The 27,049-nt window shown below is 35.3% G+C and overlaps 1 protein-coding gene across 4 annotated transcripts in view; it reads right to left on the reverse strand.

Annotated features, from left to right (window-relative positions):
- Micu2 (mitochondrial calcium uptake 2) overlaps positions 1-27,049 on the reverse strand; it is a 122,269-nt gene that overhangs the window by 51,078 nt on the left and 44,142 nt on the right. For all 4 annotated transcript variants that reach the window (XM_046447856.2, XM_046447865.2, XM_046447848.2 and 1 more), the window contains exons 3-4: positions 4,186-4,217; positions 3,866-3,941 (exon numbers count right to left, since the gene is read on the reverse strand). In XM_046447856.2, coding sequence (XP_046303812.1) covers positions 3,866-3,941; positions 4,186-4,217 — 108 coding nt within the window. The remainder of the gene's footprint in view (positions 1-3,865; positions 3,942-4,185; positions 4,218-27,049) is intronic.

The raw sequence follows: 27,049 nt of genomic DNA on the forward strand, positions 1-27,049 counted from the left end.
AAAGTTTTTTCTCAGCAAAAGAAACAATAAGAGAGGTAAATAGGGAGCCTACACCCTGGGAACAAATCTTTTCTCCTCACACTTCAGATAGAGCCCTAATATCCAGAGTATACAAAGAACTCAAAAAATTAGACAATAAGAGAACAAACAACCCAACCAACAAATGGGCCAAGGACCTGAACAGACACTTCTCAGAGGAGGACATACAGTCAATCAACAAGTACATGAAAAAATGCTCACCATCTCTAGCAGTCAGAGAAATGCAAATCAAAACCACCCTAAGATACCATCTCACTCCAGTAAGATTGGCAGCCATTATGAAGTCAAACAACAAGTGCTGGCGAGGATGTGGGGAAAAGGGTACACTTGTACATTGCTGGTGGGACTGCAAATTGGTGCAGCCAATTTGGAAAGCAGTATGGAGATTTCTTGGAAAGCTGGGAATGGAGCCACCATTTGACCCAGCTATTCCCCTTCTTGGTCTATTCCCTAAAGACCTAAAAAGAGCATGCTACAGGGACACTGCTACATCGATGTTCATAGCAGCACAATTCACAATAGCAAGACTGTGGAACCAACCTAGATGCCCTTCAATAGACGAATGGATAAAAAAAATGTGGCATTTATACACAATGGAGTATTACTCTGCATTAAAAAATGACAAAATCATAGAATTTACAGGGAAATGGATGGCATTAGAGCAGATTATGCTAAGTGAAGCTAGCCAATCCCTAAAAAACAAATGCCAAATGTCTTCTTTGATATAAGGAGAGTAACTAAGATCAGAGTAGGGACGAAGAGCAGGAGAAGAAGATTAACATTTAACAGGGATGAGAGGTGGGAGGGAAAGGGAGAGAGAAGGGAAATTGCATGGAAATCGAAGGAGACCCTCAGGGTTATACAGTGGAGGGGGTAGAGAGAGAGGAGGGGAGGGGAGGGGAGAGGTGGGGAGGGGGGAGGGTGGAGGATGGGAAAGGCAGCGGAGCACAACAGACACTAGTATGGCAATATGTAAATCAGTGGATGTGTAACTGATGTGATTCTGCAATCTGTGTATGGGGTGAAGGTGGGAGTTCATAACCCACTTGAATCAAAGTGAGGAATATGATATGTCAAGAAATTTGTAATGTTTTGAACAACCAACAATAAAAAATTAAAAAAAAAAAAAAGAATGTGCTACAAATCTACCTTGAAGTGCCAAATTAATAAGAACTTCCTAGAGCAAAGCCTTATAAAATCTTTAGCAACAGAGATTTAAAAGGTACTACATATTTTAGTTTACAAATTCACTAACAAAAGGTCACGATCCAGCAAATATTAAGTCTTACAAAAAAACAATAGAAATTATTTGTAAAGTGCTAGACACATGGTAAGAAAACTAAGACTAATTTGCCCAAGGTTACATAGGTAATAATGCTGAGAATACAAATCAGGCTTAAAGTTCATCTACTTAATCATATTTTTTTAGGGCTATGTATCAGATATTACTAATATTTAAAATATCTTATTAAATTGCTGACTCTAAAACACCTACCTAGTCTTCATCGTTACATCCCAGACTAAATCCCAGTAAATTCCTATTGTAAACAATTTAGGAGTCAAACTCTTACAGTATATAGTGATACTCTGGTGCTAGGACTGAAAGGAATGAGGTGAGGTGAAGTGTGGCATGGTGTAAAAATGATTAGTTTTTGAAAGAAAATAATACATGTAGAATATAATTATATTCTATGTAGTGCACTAAATAATGATGCACTGAAGAATAAAAGAAATGGCTATTTATCAACAAGAACTGTAATTAATTGTCTTAAGTATGGAGTTTTACATTTTGTCATTGTTTTCTTTCTCTACAAAGCACTATGTGATATTTTCACTTTAAAACTGTTGATTTGAGAACATGGTAAATATTTGAAATAGCTGTAAAAATTGTCTACATTCAATAAAGAGTTATGAACCATTGATTTAGAAATTACATTTGTTTCTTAATTCTTCATTCCTTCTTCAGACAACAGGAGAGACTATTACCTGTTATTGCTTTATCATTAACCTTAGGTGAACACCTTTTCTATACTTGTGAAATAAAGAGAGGTTGTATTAATCAGCATTTAGCCACCATGACTGAAATGCCTGACAAAAACAACTTAGAGGAGGAAAGATTTATTTTGGCTCATGGTTTCAGAGGATTCTATCCATAGTCAGCTAACTTCAAGGCAGAAATATTGTGACAGAATGGCATGGTGAAAGAAAGCTGCTCAGGTCACAGCAAAGGGGAAGAAGGGGATTGATGGGGAAAGGGGGAGAGGAAAGAAAGGAAGGATGAGAGGGTAGGGATAGGCCAAAGAGAACACAAACCCTTCAGGGCAAGTCTCCAGTGACCAACTTCCTCCTACTAGATCCTACCTCCCAGTAGACCATTCAGCTATCAGTGGATCAATCCACTTGATTATCAAATGAATTAATCGCCTGATGAGTTCAGAGCCTTTATAATGCAATCACTGCCTAAAAGCCCCATCTCTGAACATTTGTGATTGGGGACTATACTTTCAACACACAAGCTTTTGGGAAGACATTCCAGATCCAAACCATAACAGGGGTCTTTAGATAAGAAGTAACATTATAGCTGGGCATGGTGGTAAACCCCTGTAATCCCAGTGGCTAGGGAGGCTGAGGCAGGAGGATTGCTAGCTCAAAGCCGGCCTCAGCAACTTAATGAGGCTCTAGGTAACTCAGTAGAACCCTGCCTCTAAATAAAATATGAAAAAAAATGGGGATGTGGCTCAGTGGTTAAGTGTCCTGGGATTCACTCCCCAGTACCAAAAAAAAAAGCCAAATGATAATCAAGTCTCATCATCAAAACCAAACCAACATTCCTTCAGATTTCTGCTCCACACCAACACCTACCCTCCAACTCCTCTGCTCACAGGTCTCTCAAGGGGTCTGTATTTAATTTTTTTTTAACATCCCCACTCACTTTCTCAAAATCCTGAAATATGGCTTCAGATACCATTCCCTTACTGATCTGTATTTGCTAACGGGTCAAGCACTTCCAGCTGCTATATCCAATGGGCAGTTCTCTGTCCTAGCTTATTCAACTTCATTAATTTACTTATTTGACAGCTCCTTCTTTAATATGTTCTCCTCTTGGCCTCTGTGGTAAAATTCTCCTGGTTCTCTTCTACTTCTTGGATCTCCTGGCCCTGGTTTCTTTCATGAGCACTTTATCGCTATCTATTCCCTTATATGTTGGTGCACCTCTGAGGCCTTCTCATCTTCTTTAGACTCATGTCTCATCCTTACTTTTTTTTTTTTTTTAAAGAGAGAATTTTTTTTTTATATTTATTTTTTAGTTATCGGCGGACACAACATCTTCGTTTGTATGTGGTGCTGAGGATCGAACCTGGGCCGCACGCATGCCAGGCGAGCGCGCTACCGCTTGAGCCACATCCCCAGCCCTCATCCTTACTTCTCTTATTCCACCTCATCTCTTCTCTCCAGTTTTTAATTAACAATGATGTTTTAATAATTTACCTTAAATTGTTCAAAGAATGAGAATAACTTTTTCATTTTGTTTTATTTTTTAAATTAATTTTTAATTTTTATTTATTTATACATACATATATATTTTTAGTTGTTGATGGACTTTTATTTTTTATTTATTTATAGGTGTTTCTGAGAATTGAACCCAGCACCCCATACATGCTAGGCAAACGCTCCACCAATGAGCCACAACCCCAACCCTTATTTGTATTTTTGTTTTAAAAACACCTGTTAAATAACATGGTACAAATCTCATACCTTAGTTCTCTAATAATACGTCAGTTAAATTATACATGCAACCAAAAAATTAACAGCAAATTAAAATTACCTTTATCACCAAGGTCTCTAAAAAAAGTTGATCCACAATTAGCTGTACGGATTCCTGCCAGTACCTCCTCGATATCCTATAAATACATATATTAAAATCTTTCAATTTGATTTATAAAAGTTCACTATCTTTTTTAAAAAAATATATTTTTAGTTGTAGGTGGACAGAATACCTTTATTTTTTTTTTTTATGTGGTGCTGAGGATTGAACCCAGTGCCTCATGCACGCTAGGCAAGCCCTCTATCATTGAGCCACAACCCCAGCCCCAAAAGTTCACTATCTTACCAAAAACAAACAACACTTCCCCTCCTTTCCCTTACCTTTTTTGCCAGCTTCTTGACTAAAGTTTTACCTGGAGCAAAGAAGAAACAGTATTTAGTACTCATATTCCTTGATGAAACTCAACTGGCATTAATGATTCACAAGACAAACAACTGAATGCTTCTAAAAAGTTTGCAATTTTTAGTCAATATCCTTAAATCAAAATTATGAGCTAAAGAATTCTAAGTATAAACACAAAGATGCTATAGTTTTTTTTTTTTTTTTACAAGTCAATTCCTTAACCATCCTATTTCATACATATAAAATCTTCTTTGACTTATCGGAGTTGTCTGCATCAGGCATTAATCCTTTTTTTTAAAAGTATTTTTTTAGTTATAGATGGACATAATACCGTTATTTTATTTTTATGTGGTGCTGAGGATCAAACCCAGTGCCTTCCACTTGTGAGGTGAACACTCTACCACTGAGCTATGACCCCAGCCCCTCAGACATTAATTTTTGCCACACATAATTTCTTTCTTCACATGATTATTAAATCAATCTCTTTTTGTTTTTATCGATTAAAAAAGAAATATCACACTTATGTTTTAGAAAGCTGCCTTTTTGGAAACCTGAAAAATCCTTTATGCTAACAACTTGCCAGTCAAATTTAAAAGGCTAGCCAACATGACTGTCCATGCTGAGGTGATATTATTTTTCACAATTTCCTATTGGATAACAGAGATTTCTTTCAGGTTTTTAGCCACTTTTTTTTCCCCCTCTGCCTACAACTTTTTTTTTTTTTTCTTCCCACAGTTCTGATGATTGAACCCAGGGCATCAGGCAAGCCAGGTAAGTATGCTATTACTAAGCTACATCCCCACCCCATAAAGCACTATAATTCCAAAATAACTACTACATCGTTTCTTTTACACATATAGAACAGTATTAAAAATTTTGTCTTTTACAGAAGTCATGGGCATCACAAACTTCACCTCTTGTTCTCAAAATTATTGTTATTATTGTTATTGGGTACTGGAGATTGAACTCAGGGGCAAGTGCTCTACCACTGAGCACAACCTTAGCCCTTAACTTTATTTATTTATTTTGGTACTGGGGATTGAACTCAGGGGCACTTGACCACTGAGCCACATCTCCAGCCCTGTTTTGTATTTTATTTAGAAACAGGGTCTCACTGAGTTGCTTAGCACCTCATTTTTGCTGAGGCTGGCTTTGAACTCAATATCCTCCTGTCTCAGCCTCCTGAGCCACTGGGATTATAGGTGTGCACAACTGTACCCAGAGATTTTGTTCTCAAAATTATTATACAATTACAAGATCTGTAAAAATTCAGGTGACAAGTTAAAAAAATGAGTGCTTTTAGATGTGCCTTTTCTGTAGTTTCGGTTGCTTAACTCAAGACTATAAATTACTAGGGATGAATTCTATTACAATTGTTGTTCATTAACTGTTAAGATTTTGTTTTTACATTCATCAAAATACTAGTTGTGAACATAACTATATAGTTTTTAGAAATATCTATGACCATGTTTGTGAGCTAAAGTGTTAACTATTTTAGGACACTTTTTATTAACTGTTAAACTATTATGTGCCAGCCAATGACAACTCTAATTTCTTTTTTTATTAACTTTAAAAAATTTACATGACAGTGGAATGCCTTACAATTCATATTACACATATAGAGTACAAATTTTCATATCTCTGGTTGTATACAAAGTATATTCACACCAATTCGTGTCTTCATATATGAACTTTGAATAATGATGACCATCACATTCCACCATCATTTCTAACTCCATGCCCCCTCCCTTCCCCTCTGCCCTATCTAGAGTTCCTCTATTCCCCCCATGCTTCCCCTTCCTATCCCAATATGAATTAGCCTCCTTATATCAGAGAAAACATTCGGCATTTGTTTTTTTGGGATTGGCTAACTTCATTTAGCATTATCTTCTCTAACTCCATCCATTTACTTGCAAATACAATGATTTTATTCTCTTTTATTGCTGAGTAATATTCCATTGTGTATAAAGGCCACATTTTTTAATCCATTCATCTACTGAAGGGCATCTAGGTTGGTTCCACGACAACTCTAATGTTAGGCATTATCATATTATTAGATTATCAGATAGAAAAAATACTATTTAATTTACAAATCTAAGTGTTTGTATGACAGGTATCTTACCTATCTTTATATACAGATGTATATGTATTCTATTAACTTAAAAGAAATTGATCATGATCAAATGCCTCATAAGGCTTTTTTTAAAGTTATGTCACCCTTATGTAATTATCATGCACACTTTTACTTGAGACACAGCTAATCTTATCAGTTTTTTAAAGAGAGATTAATCTTTGCACAGTACTCAGAAGGCATATGTCAGTAAGCAATAATTGACATTTTGAAGGTAGAAGAGGACTGAGAATTTGAGAGAGCAATACAGATGGTTTGTAGGGGGTTTTAAGAAATAAGATGATTTCTAAGAGGTCTTATATTTTCTAAACCAATCTAGGTCTTTTAAAAATCTTTGTGCTTAAAAAGAAAAAAATCCTTCTCCTTGAAACTGAGCAAGGAAAGAAGGTAACTTTGCTTCTTTGCAACTAGAAGGCCAGCTATCAAATAATTAAGCCATGGCTCAGGAGGCTGAGGCAGGAAGATGGCGAGTTCAAAGCCAGCTTCAGCCACTTAGTGAGGCTTTAAGTAACTCAGAAAAACCTTGAATAATATAAAATATTTAAAATATGTAAAATATTTTATATTTTAAAATATAAGAAAGGGCTGGGGACATGACATGGCTCAGGGGTTGAGTGCCCCTGGGTTTAATCCCTGTTAACAAACAAACAAACAACAAAAAAAGCCAAAAAATTCAATATCATGTAAATGTCATACAACAATAAAACCATAAATTAACAAAATAATATAATGCTGGATTGTAGGTAAGAAATAAATTATAAAACATACTGAGGCTGATTCCATATCTGTCTTACTGTTATACAATACAGTGTTTAGCATTTAATCATTTGCTGAATAAATAACTGAAAAAAATTAAAAAGATTTCATGTCTTCTTATGTGGATTCTAGCCTTCTGGTGGTTATTAACTTCATCTTACATTAGGAAAAAAAATAACAAGGGGAGTTAGGTCATGATATCAACACTGGAGGATTTGTTTTCTCATATAGATTTTTCAAAAAAGCAACTGAGCTCCATGAAAGTAGATTTCAGCTCCTTGTACTTACTTTCAACTCTAAAGAGAGCCAATTAAGCATGATATTATAAAATCGGTCCTTTTTTTTTTTTAACTATAATTCAAAATAGTAACAATGTCAATTACAAGATGTTTGATACTTACATATGGGAATCTGATTATAAAAAATGGAGAAACTACATAATGCAGCTTAGTTTGTGAAAAGCATTTTCAAGTGGAAATCAATTAGAGAAATGATGTTAGTAAGAAGTTTGGCAGCACTCTTACATGAACTTCATTTTTAGATTAAGGGGAAAAAAATGGCAGAAAATACCTATTATCTTTCTTTGTCCTAAGTTAATACACTTTCCCCAAAGTAAGAAGAAGGGATGTGGTGTTTCAAATCCAGAATGGTCTGGGAGGGTTTTTTGGTAGATGGTTGTCTACTTTTATCCCACCTGTTCAGGAAGGAAACTTAAGCAGCAAAATAAGTGGCCCAAAGTCTGATCCACTACACCAGGAGCCATGATCTTTGCCCTCCTGACAGCAATAACAAGGCAAGGTCATAAGTATTTGGGGGCCACTTTCTGTATTTAAGAAGAAAATCCATCTGTAGACAATCTAATTTTTGTGGGGGGGGGCAAAAGAAGAATTTCTGCTTCTTTGGCTATTTTCACATCCACACACATTAAAAAAAATTCAATCATCTTCATACTTTAATTTGCGTGTGTGTGTGTGTGTGTGCGCGCGCGCACACGCGCGCACGCAGGGCAGAAGAAGAACTCCTACTTCTTTCTTTGGTTATTTTCATATTCACACATATAAAAAAAATTCTGTCATCATCTTCACATTCTTTCTTTTTGTGCACTCATATTATTACCGAAAGTATTTTTTAAAAATATTTTTTAGTTGTCAATGGACCTTTATTTTGTTTATTTTTATGTGGTGCTGAGGATCGAACCCAGTGCATCACACATGCTAGACAAGCACTCTACCACTGAACCACAACCCCAACTCCTACCAAAAGTATTTAATTCAACTTCATTATGCTAAGGTAAATAGTTTTTTGACCCATAAACATTCAACAATAGAGATATTTTCATCATTTTCTAAATTTTTCATAAATATATGGAATAATTTGACATTAATATCAGAATTAGTGTGTCAAAGTTGATTACTCCAATACTTGTTTTTATTCAGTCATAACTATTGTGGAAACCAAGGCAGAAATGATGCATTAACAAAACATCTCAACTTCCTTGTATCACTAATAAAAGTAGCAAATAGGAAAAAAAAAAGAGGGAAATTTAATGGTGCTACTTTCTTTACACAAAATACATGGCATATTTTTGCTGCAATATTTAAAAAAGTGCAAAAGCATTCTCCAGTTGTATTTTTTTTTTCTAGAGGGAGACAAATGGTGAACTCCTAAAGATGCCTAAAACTGGCTTCCTTGCCAAGTAGGGTCTTGAAATAACATTTAAATGGTTTCAAGAGATAAAAAAGAGACCCTGTTTTGCAACTGTAAGTAATGTGAAACAATTCATACAAACAATATTAGACACAGCAAATTAATTTTAATTTAAAAACTGATCTAAAGTTGGGCATGGTGGCCCACCTGTAATCCCAGTGACTTACAACTCTGAGGCAAGAGGATCATGTTTGAGGCCAGCCTTGACAATTTAGTGAGGCAGTCTCAAATAAAATAAATAAGTAAATAAAAAGGGGAGGGGATGTAGCTCAGTGGTACAGCATCCCTGGGTTCAATCTTCAGTATCACAAATAAACAAGCAAAACCCCAACCTTACCTAAAGATGAAATACAGAAGCTAAGAAATTACATAGCTTTCTCCTTCTTGGGCGGAATAGATAAAGGAAAGCTTCTCCAAGTAAGGGTTGCTTAAGTCAAGATTTGAAGAATTAGTAGGACTGGACAGTAGGTCCTGCCACTCTTTTCTGTGATGAGAAAGATGCTGAGGTAAATCCTCTTAATGATTTCTATTTTCCTGGGGAGTAGGGGGTTGGTAATTTGCTAGAAAGTGGGGATAGGCATAGGTATTGAGACTTTCAGAAACTCAGCATGATGGATCTGAGATTGCTAAAGAAATAAATTGATTTTGATTTTTGTATAGTGATGCTGTATCCTGTGACTCTGATAAACTACTTAGTACTTCTAGTAGCTTTATTATCTATAGATCTTTTAAGAATTGCTACACAGCAATCATGCTGTCTACATATAAAGGCAGCTTTATTTCTTCTATTTATATCTGAAAATCTTACCTTTTTCTTGCCTTCTGTCCTGGCTAGGTCTTCCAGTTCAATGTTGAATACTAGTGAGAACAGCCAGCCTTTCTTAGTTGCTGATCTTAAGCACCCAGCATTCAATGTTCCATTATTAAGAATAATACTGGCAACTGGATTCATATATATACTGTCTTTTAGGACCCAGTTTTTTAAAAAAAGTTTTTTTAGTTGTAGATGGACACATATCTTTATTTATTTTTATGTGGTGCTGAGGATTGAACCCAGTGCCTCATGCATGTGAGGCAAGTGCTTTACCACTGAGCTACAACCCCAGCCCTAGGACCAGGTTTCTTAAGAACCATAATGTCACTTCTACTCATACTCTATAAGTTGAGGTAGTCAAAAAGGTTCCTGAGGAAGAAACACAAGCTCTACTTCTTGATGGAAAATGACAAATTTCTGGAAGAGCATGTGGGGCCAGAAATATTACTCTAGTCATTTTTGAAAATACAATCTACTATAGCATTTAACTGATTTATCTCCTCATATGGAATATTCTTCCTTTAGTTCTAATGAAATTCTATCTATTCTTCTCAAACTTCTTTGAAGTCCTGACTCTCATTGCTCTCTCTGATGAAACCTTACTACCCTTAAGATAGTATAATACCTAAATCTTACACTAGACTGTGAATTCTATTAATATAATAATAGTATTTGTTTTATTCACCATTGTGTACCCAAGGCTTGACAGTGAGACCAATAAAAATTATAATAAAATTATAATTTTAATAAATTGTACTGATATATTTATTATTAATTATTAATCTACTCCAATTGTGCCAGGAATTGTGCTTGGTTGAGTAGTGTGTCAAATAAGACAGGTCCCAATGCTGTTATACATTAATAGAGAAACTGTACATAAAGCAAGTGTGTGTGTGTATGTGTGTGTGTGTGTGTGTGTGTTAAGACAGTGGCAGGAATAGGGCATCTGCAGTTTATTTCAAGTTGCTGACTTGAGATGCCTTAGGTATTTCCTAGAGATGCCGAAAAGAGGCAAATACATGGGTCTGGTGATTAAGTGAGAAGTCTGGTCTGGAAATAAAAAGATACAGATATCAGTGTTTGGGGAACAGGGATATCACTGATGTGGATAAGATCATTAAGGAAGACAATAAAAAATGAAAGAAGACTGCATGAAGACAGAACCTTAAGAATTAACTTTTAAATAAAGACTGGAATTAGTTTTTTTTAAATTTTATTTTTTGTAGTTGTACACAATAACTGCATTTTATTTATTTATTTATCTATCTATCTATCGACCTATTTATTTATTTATTTTTATGTGGTGCTGAGAGTTGAACCCAGGGACTTGCGTGTGCGAGGCTAGCGCTCTACCACTGAGCCATAACCCCAGCCCCAAGACAGAAATAAGTTTTACCCCTAAAACTAAAGAAACTGAGGGCCCACATCTTATTTATTGCTTATATCCCAGGGTATTTATTATAAATACGAGACTGATCTGAGTTATCTGTTGTATCAGATATGTTTACATATCTATAAACTCCAATCAAAATCCAGCCATTGTAAAGCACAGAGTTAGAACATGTTACTTTTGTAGCAGCCTCTGTTTTATAAATATATTATAGAATTAACTGGGATCTAAATGAAATGCTTCAACTGTGAAAGAGGAGAGGCTGGTATGCTTTTGGCACTAAATAAATCTTTTAGGTAAATGTCTCTCTTTTTTTTTTTTTTTTTTTTGGAGTAAGCATCATTTTTTAATGTCACATAGCTAGTAAGTAAATGAACTAAACCAAACCCAGGTAGTCTGACTTTTGAGGCTGCAATTCCTAATCATTTTAGCTTTAATTAGCCTCATAAAATAATTCTGTTTTCTCAATATATTACTTAATGTTACAATGATCTCTTTTGTTAAATATAAAATTGCATTAACAACATCCCAGATAATTTCAAGACTGGTGCAAATTGCAATACATATGGGAACAAAACCAAAATCAACCTATAGATAAAAATATTAGAGTGTAGAAATCAATATACCTGAATCTAATCTGCTAAGTAGTTGTTCATGATCTATTTTATTTTAACTTTGTATATTTGAAAAAATATTTATTAAATAATTTGGTGTTCAAGGCATTAACAATTCTAAACAACATGTTGCTTCTGAAAACCCACGTTGGGGTCTATGTGGAAAAATCTTGTAGAGTCTCCATTACCTAGACTGACATTTGCATCAATTTATTAAAAAGAATCTGCTGTTAAATGAATGGTTATATTTCAATTAGTTATAATGATTATAATTCATTGTAATGTTTTTCATTGAATTTCTCATTTTCCATTTCTTCTTGATCTATTACTATCATCTGTGATTATACATATCATTTATAATTTTGCTCCATTTTCTATATGAACTGATCTTAATTTTTATTGTTCCATAATTTGCAATATAGTAGACTTTAAATTGTATGCATTACTTTTTTTTTGGGGGGGAACCCCAATTGATATTTTTATTTTTTTTATTTATTTTTTTATTTTTTTAAAAAATTTTTTATTGTTGGCTGTTCAAAACATTACATAGTTCTTGATATATCATATTTCACAATTTGATTCAAGTGGGTTATGAGCTCCCATTTTTACCCCATATACAGATTGCAGAATCACATCAGTTACACATCCATTGATTTACATATTGCCATACTAGTGTCTGTTGTGTTCTGCTGCCTTTCCTATCCTCTACTATCCCCCCTCCCCTCCCCTCCCCTCTTCTCTCTCTGCCCCCTCTACTGACATTCATTTGTCCCCCTTGTATTATTTTTCCCTTTCCCCTCACTTCCTCTTGTATGTACTTTTGTGTAACTCTGAGGGTCTCCTTCCATTTCCATGCAATTTCCCTTCTCTCTCCCTTTCCCTCCCACCTCTCATCCCTGTTTAATGTTAATCTTCTTCTCATGCTCTTCGACCCTACTCTGTTCTTAGTTACTCTCCTTATATCAAAGAAGACAGGTAAATGCCTCTTGATGCCATATTCTAAAATAGTATAAATTGGTATAGATTAATGATCTTTAAAAAACAAATAGTAAACAGTTCTTTTGGTTTCTTATTAAAACAGAAAAAAAAAAACCCACAAAAAAATAGAAGCCATATGTTTATAACCATTAGAAAGAAGAATCCAAAAAAAAGTTTTATTTTTTTCCTATTGAAATTGGGAAGATGAATCATTTTTTTGTATTAAATGCTTTATCTTGTTTTACTTTTTATTTGTTATATATAAATCTAATAAAGGAGGATTAAACTTGATGGAATCCCAAAGAATCTCAAATTTAGAATTATTCCATAGGGATTATTGGAAAAGTAATAATGTGTCTTAGGGTTAGACTATGAAAATAATAATTATTTGAAAACTTTTATTCTATTACAGTCTTTCCTGTAACTCATCTGTTCTTTTTAGTGATTTTGTAAATAGATTCATATAATATGCAGTCCTCTGTGCCTAATTTTATATCATTCAGAAAGGAAAGCACGGGGTTAGAACTTCTTACCTTTGCAGAAGTCTCTCAGCAGTGAAAGCAGAAATGAGTAAGTTGATAAATAGAAGTGTGTCTGAAGAATACAAGAAGAGAAGAGGCAGATTCTTTCTAAATCTCCCCTAGTCTCCCCTAGGTGGGTGGTGGTGGTAAAGTCCACCTCCAAGAATGAAAATGAGATTCTATGCGCTTTAAAAATCTGCTCTTTTCTAACTGGGATTATGCATACCTTCCAGCTGGGGGTAGGTTAGTGATGAGCCAGGGACAATTAAGTTTTAAGTTATCTGCCACCCTGTGGTTTGACAAATAAGAAAATCTTTCTTGGGCTCCATGCCAGATATGTGTGTGTAATATGTGTGTGTGTGTGTATGTGTGTGTGTTTACAAGAAATCCCAGAGTAGAAATCATTTGTGTGGAGTGACTGGAAAATTGGATACTTCTGTATAGTGCTCAAATGCTGTGAGAGAGCCAATGATGCCCATGATACTGGTCTATCCAGGTACTAATTTTCTGTTCAACCGGAGGAAGGGGAAAATGGAATTTCTTAGTGTTCTGGAGGCCTACACGGCTAAATTTTTTTGGGGGGGTCATCAATTTATCACAAATTTGTGCTTTTAAAACTTCTGAATATGTAAAAACTATCTGGCTCCTACACATTAGTTGCTTTCCTGTTTGAATTGTACTACATATATGTTTTAGTTTACCTATCTGCTTAGATCCACAATGAGTTTTCAGATATTAGAAAAGCATATAAAGAATCATGTTTTTATTTAGGGTCATTCTCCATTTATTTTCTAAAGTATAACAATTTTTATTTTTATTTTTTTGAGGTGGGTTTGCTATGTTGCCCAGGCCAGCCTTGAACTCTGATCCTCCTTCAGCCTCTCAAGTAGCTGGGATTACAGGTGTGTTACCATATCTGACTAAAGTATAATAGTTTTAAAATGAACATTTTCCATTGGGATCAAGGTTGTTTCTGTGTGTGTGTGTGTGTGTGTGTTGGAGAATGAACCTAGGGCCTCAAGGCACTCTAAGTGTGTGCTCTACCACTGAGCTTACACCCTTAGCCAAAGATTAGTATTTTTGTAGCTTTACTGCAATATATTTATAATCCATAAAATTCATCCATCTAAACTGTATAGCTCAGCAGTTTTTAAAATATTCAAAGAGTTGTGCAACCATCACCACAATCTAATTTCAAGATATTTTTTATCTTCCCCAAAAGAATGAAAAAGTCTTTAACAGCTACTCCTCCTCTTCCTCTAGTACTCCTAGGAAAACACTGATCTACTTTCTGTTTCTCTGGATTTGCCTATTCCAGGCATAACATATAAACAGAATCATACAATATGTGGTCTTCTGTGCCTAATTTTAACCCTTTTCAGAGTCAAGTGTTAATGCTAACTGGTTAATCTGAATATGATGTCTGACTTGCTTTCTTCACTTGTTTATTACTTGCTACTTCCAATAAAATATCCAATGTTGCAAGTATAAATAGGGGTATGTGTTAGACTGGGTTTTTCTTTCCAGTCACTCACTGACATCTATTCTGTAGCAACTTTTGCTTACACACTTGGCTAGTAATTAAGAGGTTAACAGAGGCTTAAAACTATGACCTCACTCTAGGGGACAGAAATTATGAAAGGGATCCTGGATGGGGGAAAAAAGCTTTCAAGGAACTGAAACTAAAATTATAGCCTAATAGGCAGTAGAACACAGATTTTAGAGAGTGGGGTAGCACTGTCTTTTAAGTTTTCTCTTTAACATTATTACCAATAATGACAGTAAAGTTTAGCGGCATACATAGGAGCTACAAACATTTTAGAAAATAGTTAAGGTGGGCTGGGGTTGTGGCTCAGCGGTAGAGCACTTGTCTAGCATACATGAGGCCCTGGGTTTGATCCTCAGCACCACATAAAAAATAATAAACAAAATAAAGATATTATATCCATCTACAACTAAAGAAATATTTTTTTAAAAAAAGAAAATAGTTAAGGCAAAAACCTACTCTTCTTCACCCAGATACTTTTTGTTTTCCAAAGTTACATAAATTCATTAACTTTTTGTTTTCAGCTTTTAATCATTCAAACTTAGGCTGAATTGTACTTAAAAATAGTACTTGGGCTGGGGATGTAATTCAGTGGTATATATAGAGCTTGCCTAGTATGCTTGAGGACCTAGGTCTGAGCCCCAGAATTCAAAAACAAAACAAAAACTTTTTTTTTGTGCCTCAAATACGGAAATAATATTGCTCATTGTGACATCTTTAAAAGACACAGAAAATAATTAAAAAACTAAAATCACTCGTAATAATTCAATAACTGCCAATATTTTTGCATTTTCTCCTAATAAAAAATTACATAAAACTAGGTAAAATTTCAGAGCTTCTTATGTGCCAGCCCCCCCCCCCATGTTTTACCTGTATTATATTACTGAATATTTATAACACTATTAGCACTATTACTAGTCAGTACTATTAGCACTCTCATTTTATTTGGATGGAAACCCAGGCTTGAAATGCTTAGATAACTTTGCCCACAGACACACTAGTACAAAGAGATATGGCCAGTAGTCAAACTCAGTTTATGTCCTACTCTGGGACCTGTGCTTTCAATGATACTATTTAATTATACCCATTATATTTTTTGCTCATTTACACAGGGTAACTCTAACCATTCTTTGATCCTACTGGGTCCTGTGATTTATATGATTCTACCATCTTTTCATTATTCCTTACTTCCTCATGTCATAATTTCCCACCTGGCTGAGTTTCCATGGTCAAGATTATCTTTCCTTTTTTCACAGGTTCTTGGCTAATCCCAGCCCTACTTAAAGTCAAAACTCTGCCTAATCCATGCTGACACCTGTGCAGCTGAAAAATAGCCACAATCATGCTGAAGTTCTGAATATAATTTTATATTCAGAACTAATAACCTCAAGCAGAATTTAATGAATCTATTGGCAAACATTATGTTTCTCAGTCTATCAACTCTTATAGCTTTAGAAGGCTATTTCTGTAAATCTGCAGTATTTCCCCTTTCTTACTCTCAGCTGATGACTGCTTCCAATTTCACTGGGGGAAAAAAAGAAAAAGAAACAAGACTGAACAACTTCTACATACTCTCATCAGACATCCTTTTTTGAAAAAAAATTTTTTTGTAGTTGTAGATGGACAGCACGCCTTTATTTTATTTTATTTATTTATTTAATGTGGTGCTGAGGATCGAAAAGTGTCTTATACGTACATGTTAAGACAAGCGCTGTGCCAATAAGCTACACCTCAGCTCCAGACATCCTTTTTGATGAGCATGAATATGGATGGTTAAAGAATGAAGATCATTGTAATTTAACTATAGCCTATAAAGATAAAGGAATTCAGTAGAAAAAAACTTAAAAAGAAGGGAAAATGGTTTTAGCTGGAGAACCAAAGTCTCAAAGGAGCATGTTTCTATGGTTTTTAGTGCACACAATGGAGGATTCCAATGCCTATCAAGGAACCAGGGAGAATGACCAGCCACTACCCACTTGAAAGTACCTTGGAGAGATGGTTTTTACATAGCCACATCTATTGCTATTAATAAAGTGTATTATTTGCAAAAGGCCAAAAAGATAAATACCAGGTAAAAATGAATTTAAGATTTAATAATTCTTAGATTGTTTTGTATCTTTCTGTTCATACACTAAGACCATGGGTCACTGGGTTGGCCCTGTTTTTCTTTGTTTTGTTGTTCATCATGATCCGTAGGAATGCAACCAAGATTATTATCTTTCTTATCCATGATGAAAAATGAAGATGAAGTACATCATATGCATAAAGGATGTATTATGTAGCCTGCAAAATTACTGAATTTTTGATTTGGCTAAATAGCGTCTGATAGTTTAATTGCATTCCAATGAATAATAAAAGCAGAAAATGCTATAATCTTTAATCATGATTTAGTTTAGTTCTTTGAACATAATTATAAAGGCAATAGTCTTTTTCTGCTAAATCTGATACCTGGTTGCGGTCACAAGTAGTTTCTGTTTCCTGCACTTGTCCAGTGGAGTCATACGTATTTTTTTGCTTGTCCCATAAATTTGTTGGAAACTGAACTTTTCAGATAATGTGATAACTCTGGGATTAAATTTTTCCCTCCCCCTGGGGTTTGTTCATGTTATTTGCTTGTTTGTTTGTTTATTTTAGTGACAACTATCCTTGATCCTACCCACTGGAAGTGTTAAAGTCTCTGAGGATGCTCTTCAAGATGGCATAGTTCTGGGTATGCCTACAGTCACCATGGGATGACAGTTTCGGAAGCTTTCTAGGTCTCCTTTTCTGTCCAAGATGTTAAATTCCACTAAGTGTCTGATTATCCCACTGTTTTCATTAATGTCTTGGGACATAAAATGCCGTAAAGATAATCAAATCAAACATGGGTTCCTCTGAAGGAATAATTCCCATGGTTGGTTTTTAATATTTGTTATGATCGAAGGCTGGTTCCTTACAGCTGTCTCCCTCCTTCTGTAAAGTAGCCTGTCTACAATTTAGCCTATTATCCTATTCAATCTATCAATGTCCTCCCAATTATCTTCCACCATAATGTATGCCTGTTTTTGAAAGTAGATTTAGGCTTGAATTTCTCCATTTTCTGTTGAAAATGAAGTCAGTTTCTTTGGGAAGAGAGAGGAGTTATTTGTTTTACCCATGCAAAGTTATTTGTTTCTCCCATGCAAAATCTCTGAAGCCAGGGGTCTGGGGCTGGAAGAGTGGATAACAGTGCACTTCCTTTTGAGTGATGACCCCATTCTACGAGGTGGCTGGCATTAACCTCAGGTCTTCTTGACTTGCCTTACTTAGTGAGAAAACACTGTCTTATGAGTTGAGACAAGAGCAGTTAGGTCCCCAGTATTCTCAGTGGCACAGAGCCAAGGCAGGACCTCCATTCCACAAGTGAGGACTGGTGAAAGAAGGGAACTTTCTCTTCTCAGCTGCATTCTGCAGAACTTTGCTGCTGCAAAAAGTAGTTTAGGGGAGGATAAAAAAAATTCTGAAGCTCTGTTCCTCCCAGGAGAAAAGCCCACTGACTGGGGCTTGGTGGAGAGGAAACCCTGTGTTTTTGGCTGCTGCAGTATGGAATGAGTTTCCACCTCACTGAGCTGGGATGGGGTTGAGAAGGGTCAGACTTAGTTCAAATACCCCAGACTCTCCCTTTTATTACCCGATTTTAGATTTTTTTGAAAAGATATTTATAATTTGCTGTATAACCTTAGAATCATTTCCAGAGACTTTAAATAATATTATTAAGTTTTTTTTTCACCAGTTTCAGTGGGCAGTGGATCCATAGAGCATCTCATGCTGCCATGATGGAAAATCATTCTCCTCCATTTATTCCCTTTTACTAAGTAAAATTCCATGGTGTGAATATACCAAAGTTTATTTATTCACTCTTTTACTAATGACGTTTGAACAATTTCCTTTTTTTTTTTTTGCTAATAAAATAATACAACACTGCTGCTATGAGCATTCTTATACATATGTACTCCTACACAAGGGGCAAGTGTTCCTTTTGGGTATAGAGACCTGGGAATGGGAACATAGGTAAAAAATTGTGGTAATGCTTAACTTAACAAGGTAAAAAATTGTGGTAATGTTTAACTTAACAAAGTAGCTTCAATTTATATTTCCAACTAACAGTGTATAGAAGTCCTTGATGATGTCATTATCAATAATTTATATCATCATCAGCCTTTGTTAGTAGAATTAATTGTTGCCATTCTAACAGGTGTAAAATTCTACCTTTTTGTAGTCACTAATAAAGGTAAACATGTTTATGTTCACTGTTCTTATGTTGCCTCTTCTGTTCATGCCTATTTTATCTCTTCTGTCAAAATTTTTTTTTTAAAAAAATTAGGTTGTATAGAGAAGAGATTCTCTTTATCTCCCTACTTGGTTCTTATGTAGACTTTTTTCTGTTGTTATTGTTCTGGGGCTGGACTTAGGGCTTTGTATATGCTAGGCAAGCACTCTGCCACTGAGCTATAGTCCCCAGCCCTTATATGGGCTCTTTGTCTGGATCTAGGAATTGAATTAATAATAGAAGAGCTGATTAAGACAAAGCATCAAGTTTTACTAAATTTACATGTACTGAATGGAGATCCTCACAGGGTGATATCTGAAGAAGTGACCAAAGCAAAGTAGTTTTATAGCTTATAGACAAAGAATAATGAATCTGTAGGGACTGGGGATGTCCAGTCCCCAGTTGGTAGTGTCTGCTTCACATGCACAAGGCCCTGGGTTCAATCCCTAATACCACCACCAAAAACAAAAAACAAACAAACAAACAAAAAACCCCGGAAATTAAAAAAAAAAGAAGAATGACTCTATGAAAGAATGACAGGACAAATGGATCTTTGGACCAAGGTCATTAAGAGATATATTGGGGGGGGGGGGGGATATAAAGAACTCAAAAAGCTAAGAACCAAAAAAACAAATAACCCCATCAACAAATGGGCCAAGGACCTGAACAGACACTTCTCAGAAGAGGATATACAATCAATCAACAAATAAATGAAAAAATGCTCATCATCTCTAGCAATCAGAGAAAGGCAAATCAAAACTACTCTAAGATATCAATCTCACTCCAGTCAGATGGCAACTATTATGAAGACAAACAATAAGTGTTGACGAGGATGTGGGGAAAAAGGCACACTCATACATTGCTGGTAGGACTGCAAATTGGTGCAGCCAATATGGAAAGCAGTATGGAGATTCCTTGGAAATCTGGGAATGGAACCACCATTTGACCCAGCTAGCCCTCTCCTTGGACTATACTCAAAGGACTTAAAAACAGCAATACTACAGGGACACAGCCACATCAATGTTTACAGAGAACAATTCACAACAGCTAAACTGTGGAGCCAATCTAGATGTCCTTCAGTAGATGAATGGATAAAAAAAAATGTGGCACATATACACAATGGAATTTTACTCAGCATTAAAAAAGAACAAAATCATGGCATTTGCAGTTAAATGGATGGCATTGGAGAAGATAATGCTAAGTGAAGTTAGCCAATCCCCAAAAAACAAATGCCGAATGTTTTCTCTGATATATTTTCACTCATAGTAGGGTAGGGTAGGGGAGCATGGGAGGATTAGATGAATTCTAGATAAGGAAGAGGGGTGGGAGGGAAAGGGAAGAGGCAGAGAATTAGCAAGGATGGTGGAATGTGATGGACATCATTATCCAAAGTACATGTACGAAGATACGAATGGGGTGTCAACCTACTTGTAATAAAAAAGTACATGTATACATACATGAATTGGCGTGAATATACTTTATATACAAAGATATGAAAAATTGTGCTCTATATGTGTAATAAGAATTGTTATGTATTCTGCTGTCATGTACTTAAAAAAATAAAATCAATTAAATACAAAAAGAATAATGAATCTGTGAAAGAATGACAGGACAAATGGATCTTTGGACCAAGGTCATTAAGAGATATATTGGGGGGGGGGGGGATTTGATGTAGAAGCTAATGGAAATAAAGGTGTCTGGAAATTCAAGGAGTCTGTTAATAGGGGCTACAATGAATCACCTCAATTACCAGTCTGGTGATCAAGGCTATTTTCTGGGCTTGGTTTGTGAAGAACACATCTTCTAAGACTCTTTTATGGTTTGCTGCCTGTAGGAAAAAACAGGCCAACAGCCCTTCCTGTAGTTAGTTCTTCAAGTGATTTCAGCTTGAAATAATTAATATAACATTCAGCATATCTTAAGACATCATGTCCTTAAATCCTTCATTTGCCTGTCTTTTTAAAATTTTAATTCTATATATAAATGTTGTCCTGACAATTATATGTGTTATGATAAATTCTGCCAGTTTTTGGCTTGTCTTTTCAATTTCTATATGGCAACCTGTGATAAACAGAAGTTCTAATTTCAATATAGTTGAATTTTATCAATCTTCTATGTTAGTGTTTTTCATGCCTTTAAGAAGGCATAACTCATAGAGACAGATTTTAAATTATCTTAAAATTTTTAAAGCATTCATTTTTTTCATATTAATATCGAATTGTCCTAATATCATTTACTGACTAGTTTTTCCTTTCTCCAGTGATTTAGATTTACATTTGCCATCACTGTCATATTATATAAGTTATATTTATGCTTGTATGTTCTGGCTAATTTGTTTTGTTGGTAAATTTGTCTACCCCTGTGCCAATGTCACATGATATTAATTATCTTTATAATAAGGCTGGGAGGGTAACTTCCCCATTTTGTTTCCATCCCCTTTCAGAGTGTCTTAGCTGGTTCAGGCCCTTGTTTTTCCATATAAATGTTCAAATCAGCTTGTCAAAACACACACACACATTCACCCACCCTACTTGCATTATCAATGAAACTGCAATTAGTCTACAGTTAAGAGCTTAAAAACTAGGGTTTCTAGGCTCATTCATGTTTATAGAAATGTGTTTTTTTTTCTCATTTATATATTTAATTTCCCTCTAAGTTCTGCATTCATTCCATCTTGCAAATTTTGATAAGATATTATCTTCATTTTTCACTTAATTAAAATATCTTTAAATTTCCTTTATAATTTCTTTTTTGACTTGTGTTATTCAGAAGTGTATTGTTTAATCTCCAAATATTTTAAGATTTTTCAGCTGTTATTGATTTCTAGTTTAATTCTATTATGGTCTAAGGCCATATGTTGTGTAATTTTATTCTTATTATATTAGAATTATATTATTATTATAGTATATAGTTATATAGTTATACACAGTAGTTGAGTTCATTTTGACAAAATTATACCTGCATGGAATTTGATTACAAGTCTTGTTCTTCCCTCTCTTTCCTTCCTCTCCTCCTTTCCCTTACTCTTCTTCTATTCTACAGTCCATTCCTTTTCTTATTTATTTAATGGATTGGTACTTTCTGAATATAAATAAAGGTGAAATTCCTTGTGATATATTTCTATATGCATATAACATGATTTTGTTTAAATAATTCCATATTTTCTGCCCTTTCCCATCCCTCTGCCCTCCCTTCTTGATCTTCTACTTCACTGATCTTCTCTTTATCTTTATGATATCCGATACCTGCTACTCTCACTTTATTTCCCTTACTTTGTTCTAGTTTCACATGAGAGAAAATATCCAACCCTCGATTTTCTGAGTCTGGCTTAACTTCACTTAGCATGATATGCTTCATTTCCTTCCATTTATCAGCAAACTCCATAATTTTGTTATTCTTCATGGCTTAGTCAAGCTCCACTGTGTATAGATACCACATTTTCTTGATCCATTTATTTATTGATGAGCATCTGGGCTGATTCCATAATAGCTATTGTAAATCATGCTACTATAAACATTGAAAAGGCTATAGTAGTATACTATAGTATACTAATTTTAGTTCTTTTGCATAAATACCAAGGAGTGGGATAGCTGGGTCATAAAGTGCTTTCATTCCTAGTTTACTGAGGAATTTCCATATTGCTTTCCAGAGTGGTTGAACTAATTTTCAGTCTCATAAACAATGTATGCATATACTTCACCCCCTCATCCTTGCCAGCATTTGTTATTATTTGTGTTCTTGATAACAGACATTCTGACTGAAATAAGATAAAATCTTGGTGTAGTTCTGATCTGTACTTCCCTGATTGCTAGAGATGTTGAACATTTTTTCATATATTTATTGCTTATCTGTATTTCTTTTGAAAAATGTTTAGTTCTTTGCCCATTTATTAATTGGGTTGTTTTGTGTGTGTGTGTGTGTTAAGCTTTTTGATATTAATCCCTTATCAGAGAAGCAGCTGGCAAAGATTTTCTCCCATTTTGTAGGCTCTCTCTTCACACTCTTAATCTTTTCCTTTGCTGTACAGAAGCTTTTTAATTTGATGGCATCCCACTTATTGATTCTTTTTATTTATTTATTTATTTATTTATTTTTAGTTCTCGGCGCTACCACTTGAGCCACATCCCCAGCCCCCCCCACTTATTGATTCTTGATTTATTTCTTGAGCTTTAGGGGTCTTGTTGAGGATGTTGGTCCTTGCACATGATTCCTATTCTTGCAAAAGTTCCCATCTATGGTCTATCCTGGTAAACGGTTCCAGGTTAGTTAGAGAATGTATATTCTACTATTGTTGGATTAGATCCAGTTGATTGGAGGTGATGTTTTGTTCAGATATATCCTTGGTTTTCTGCTTGATTTGCCCATTACTGAGAGAGAGAGAGCGAGCCCTTGTAGTTTCTAAGGATATGTTTATCTCTCTTTAGAGTTCTATCAGTTTTTACCTTAATTTCGATGCTCTACTGTTAGGTGTGCACATACTATGGATTGTTATGTATTTTTAGACAACTATCCCTTTTAAAATCATTTTGCAATGCCCCTTTTTATTGCTGATAATTTTCCTAGCTCAGAAAATCTGTTTTGTCTTAAAATAATTATAGCTACTTTGGCTGGCTCCTTCCTTCCATCCTTCCATTCTCCTATCCTGGTACTAAAGATGAAAGCCAGGGACACTATACCACTAAGTTACATTCCTACATTTTCTAATTGATAAATTTAGATCATTCATATATAAAATGATTATTAATATAGTCAAGATTAATTGCACATCTGTAATGTTTTCTATTTATTACCCTTTTTTGTTTTTCTTTTTGTCTTCCCTTACTTTCTGCCTTCTCTGTTTTTTTTTTTTTTTTGAGACAGGGTTTTATTAAGTAGCCCAAGTGGGCCTTGAATTTGTAATCCTCCTGCCTTAGCCTTCCTGGCTGCTGGGATTACAGGTATATGCCACTACCCACCCCTGGCTACTCCAGCTTTCCTTCCTTCTTATACTGGGGACTGAACCAAGGGGTACTTTACCACTGAGTCACATTCCCAGCCCTTTTTAATAAGTTTTTATTTTGAGACAGGGTCTCACTAAGTTGCTTAGAGCCTTGCTAAATTGCCAAGGCTGGTACTGAACTTGCAATCCTCCTGCCTCAACCTCATGAGCCACTAGGATTGTAAGTGTACACCTCTACACTCAGCCCAGTGTTGTTGTTGTTGTTCTTCTTTTCTTTTCTAAAAAATATTTTTAGTTGTAGGTGGACACAATACATTTATTTTTATGCAGTACTGAGGATCGAACCCAGTGCCTCACACATGAGGCAAGTGCTCTTTCTACCACCGAGACACAACCCCCAGCCCTCCAGTGTTCTTTTGATTACTGTTAGTATTGTATATCTTTCTTTATCCCTTCATTTTTAACCCAACACATCTGTAATGTTTTCTATTTATTGCCCTTTTTTGTTTTTCTTTTTGTCTTCCCTCACTTTCTGACTTCTGTTTTTTTTTTTTTTTTAATATTGGGTTGAACCCAGAGGTGCTTAACCACTGAGCTACATCCTCAGCCCTTTTAATTTTTATTTTGAGACAAGATCTCACTAAGTTTCTTAGGGCCTTGCTAAGTTGCTGAGGTTGGTCTCAAGCTTGCAAGCCTTCTGCTTCAGCTTCCCGAGTTGCTGGGATTATAGGCACATGCCACCATGCCTAGCTGCCTTCTCTGGTTTTAACTGAGCATTTAACATAATTTGATTTTTTTTCTCCTCTTAGCATGACAATTCTATATCTTTAACAAAATTTTTTAGTGGTTGCAATATACATTTACAACTAAAGAACACTTTGATGGACCTTTATTTTATTCATTTATTTGTATGTGGTGCTGAGAATCAACCCCAGTGCTTCACACATGCTAGACAAGCACTCTGCCACTGAGCCACAACCCAGCCCCACGTATGAGTACCTTTTAATAGGGTATTCCCTATTATTATTTTGAATGAACTGCTATGTTAGTTCTCTTCAGGACAGAAAAATAAATAAATAAATGATTTGACTTCATATGATTCTCTTCCTTTCTTCATGTGGATCTAAATTCCTAGCCTATGTTATTTTCCTTTTCTCTGGAGAACCTGACAATTTCTTATAAAGCAAATCCTATTGATATTAAATTCCCTCAACTGTTGTTTGTCTGAGAAAGCCTTTATTTTGTCTTCACTTCTGAAGGATAATTTCACAAAACATAGAATCTAGGTTGGTGGATTTTTCTTTCCATGCTTAAAATATTTGATTCATCCTCTTCTTGCTTACGTGATTTATGAAAAGAAGCAGAATATAATTCTTTTATTTATTTATTATTTATATATCACAGCGAAATGCATTACAATTCTTATTTCATATATAGAGCACAATTTTTCATATCTCTGGTTGTATACACAGTATATTCACACCAATTCATGTCTTTATACCTGTACTTTGGATAATAATGATCATTACATTCCACCATGATTAATAATGCCATGCCCCTTCCCCTCCCACCCCTCTGCCCTATCTAGAGTTCTCTATTCCTGCCATGCTCCTGCTCCCTATCCCACTATGAATCAGCCTCCTCGTATCAAAGAAAACATTCGGCATTTGTTTTTTTGGGATTGGCTAACTTCACTTAGCATTATTCACTCGAACTCCATCCATTTACCTGCAAATGCCATGATTTTATTATCTTTTATTGCTGAGTAATATTCCATTGTGTATATATGCCACATTTTTTTAAATCCATTCATCTATTGAAGGGCATCTAGGTTGGTTCCACAGTTTAGCTATTGTGAATTGTGTTGCTATAAACATTGATGTGGCTATGTCCCTGTAGTATGCTGTTTTTAAGTCCTTTGGGTATAGACAGAGGAGAGGGATAGCTGGGTCAAATGGTGGTTCCATTCCCAATTTTCCAAGAAATCTCCATACTGCTTTCCATATTGGCTGCACCAATTTACAGTCCTGACGGATATAATTCTTAACCTTATTTCTCTCTAGGTAAAGTGTTTTATTCCCTGCTGACTTCTTTCAACACATTTTATTTTCCTTTAATTTTCTGCAGTTTAATATGCCCAGGTGTTTTTTGATATTCATTCTGCTTGGAGTTTGGTAAGCTTTTTGACTCTGTGGTTTACTGTTTGTTGATTATTATTATTTCCATATGCCTTCTATTCTTTTTCCTCTTTCTTCTGGTATTCCCATTATGTCGTACCTTTTGTAATCATCCATAGTTCTTGAAATTTCTGTTTTTCCTCTTTGCTTTTCAAGTTGGGAAGCTTCAAATGACATATCTTCACGCTCACAGATTCATTCCTCATCCATTGATTATACTGATGAGCCAAAGACATCCTTCATTCCTGTTATAGTTTTTGATTTCCAACACTTCTTTCTGATTTGTTCTGTTTATTCCTCTCTGCTTACCTTACAGTGTTGGTCATTTTTCCATTACTGTGCTAAAATAACCTGACACAATCAACTTATAAAGGGAAAGGTTTATTTTGGCTCACAGTTTGGAGGTTTCAACCCATGATCAATTTGGTCTCATTTCTTTCAGGTTTGTAGTAAGGCAGAACATCACGGCTGGAAATACACACTGGTGCTTCCAAAGCTGCTTAATGGTGACAGAAAGTGAAGAGATAAAGAAGAGGGGCCAGGGTCCCAATATCCTCTTCAAGGGCATGTCCCCAATAGCCTAACTTCCTTCCACTAGACCCTACCTCCTAAAGGTTCTACCACCTTCTAACAGTGCCTGAAACACATGTGCCTTTGGGGGACATTCAAGATCTGTTTTTGAACACTGTGCACTTTTTTCATTAGAGCCCTTAATATATTAATCACGGTTATTTTAGATTCCTGGTCTGATAATTCCAAAATGTCAGTTGCATTTTCATCTGGCACTGATGTTTGCCTTGTCCTTTGTGTACTTTTTATCTTTCAGCAAGGTTTGTGACTTTTTCATTGGGTCGGTCAGACATGGTGCATTGGGTAAAAATTACTGAGGCAGAAAGACTTTTGTTTATCTGGCTAGGACTAGATTATTTTTACTGTTTGCTGTATTTACATAGAGGGCTCCACTGATGTGGTGGTAAGGTG

Source organism: Marmota monax, unplaced genomic scaffold, assembly GCF_021218885.2.
Source record: "Marmota monax isolate L192 unplaced genomic scaffold, Marmota_monax_Labrador192_F-V1.1 WCK01_AAM20220418_F8-fsc00043, whole genome shotgun sequence".
Classification (NCBI taxonomy): domain Eukaryota; kingdom Metazoa; phylum Chordata; class Mammalia; order Rodentia; family Sciuridae; genus Marmota; species Marmota monax.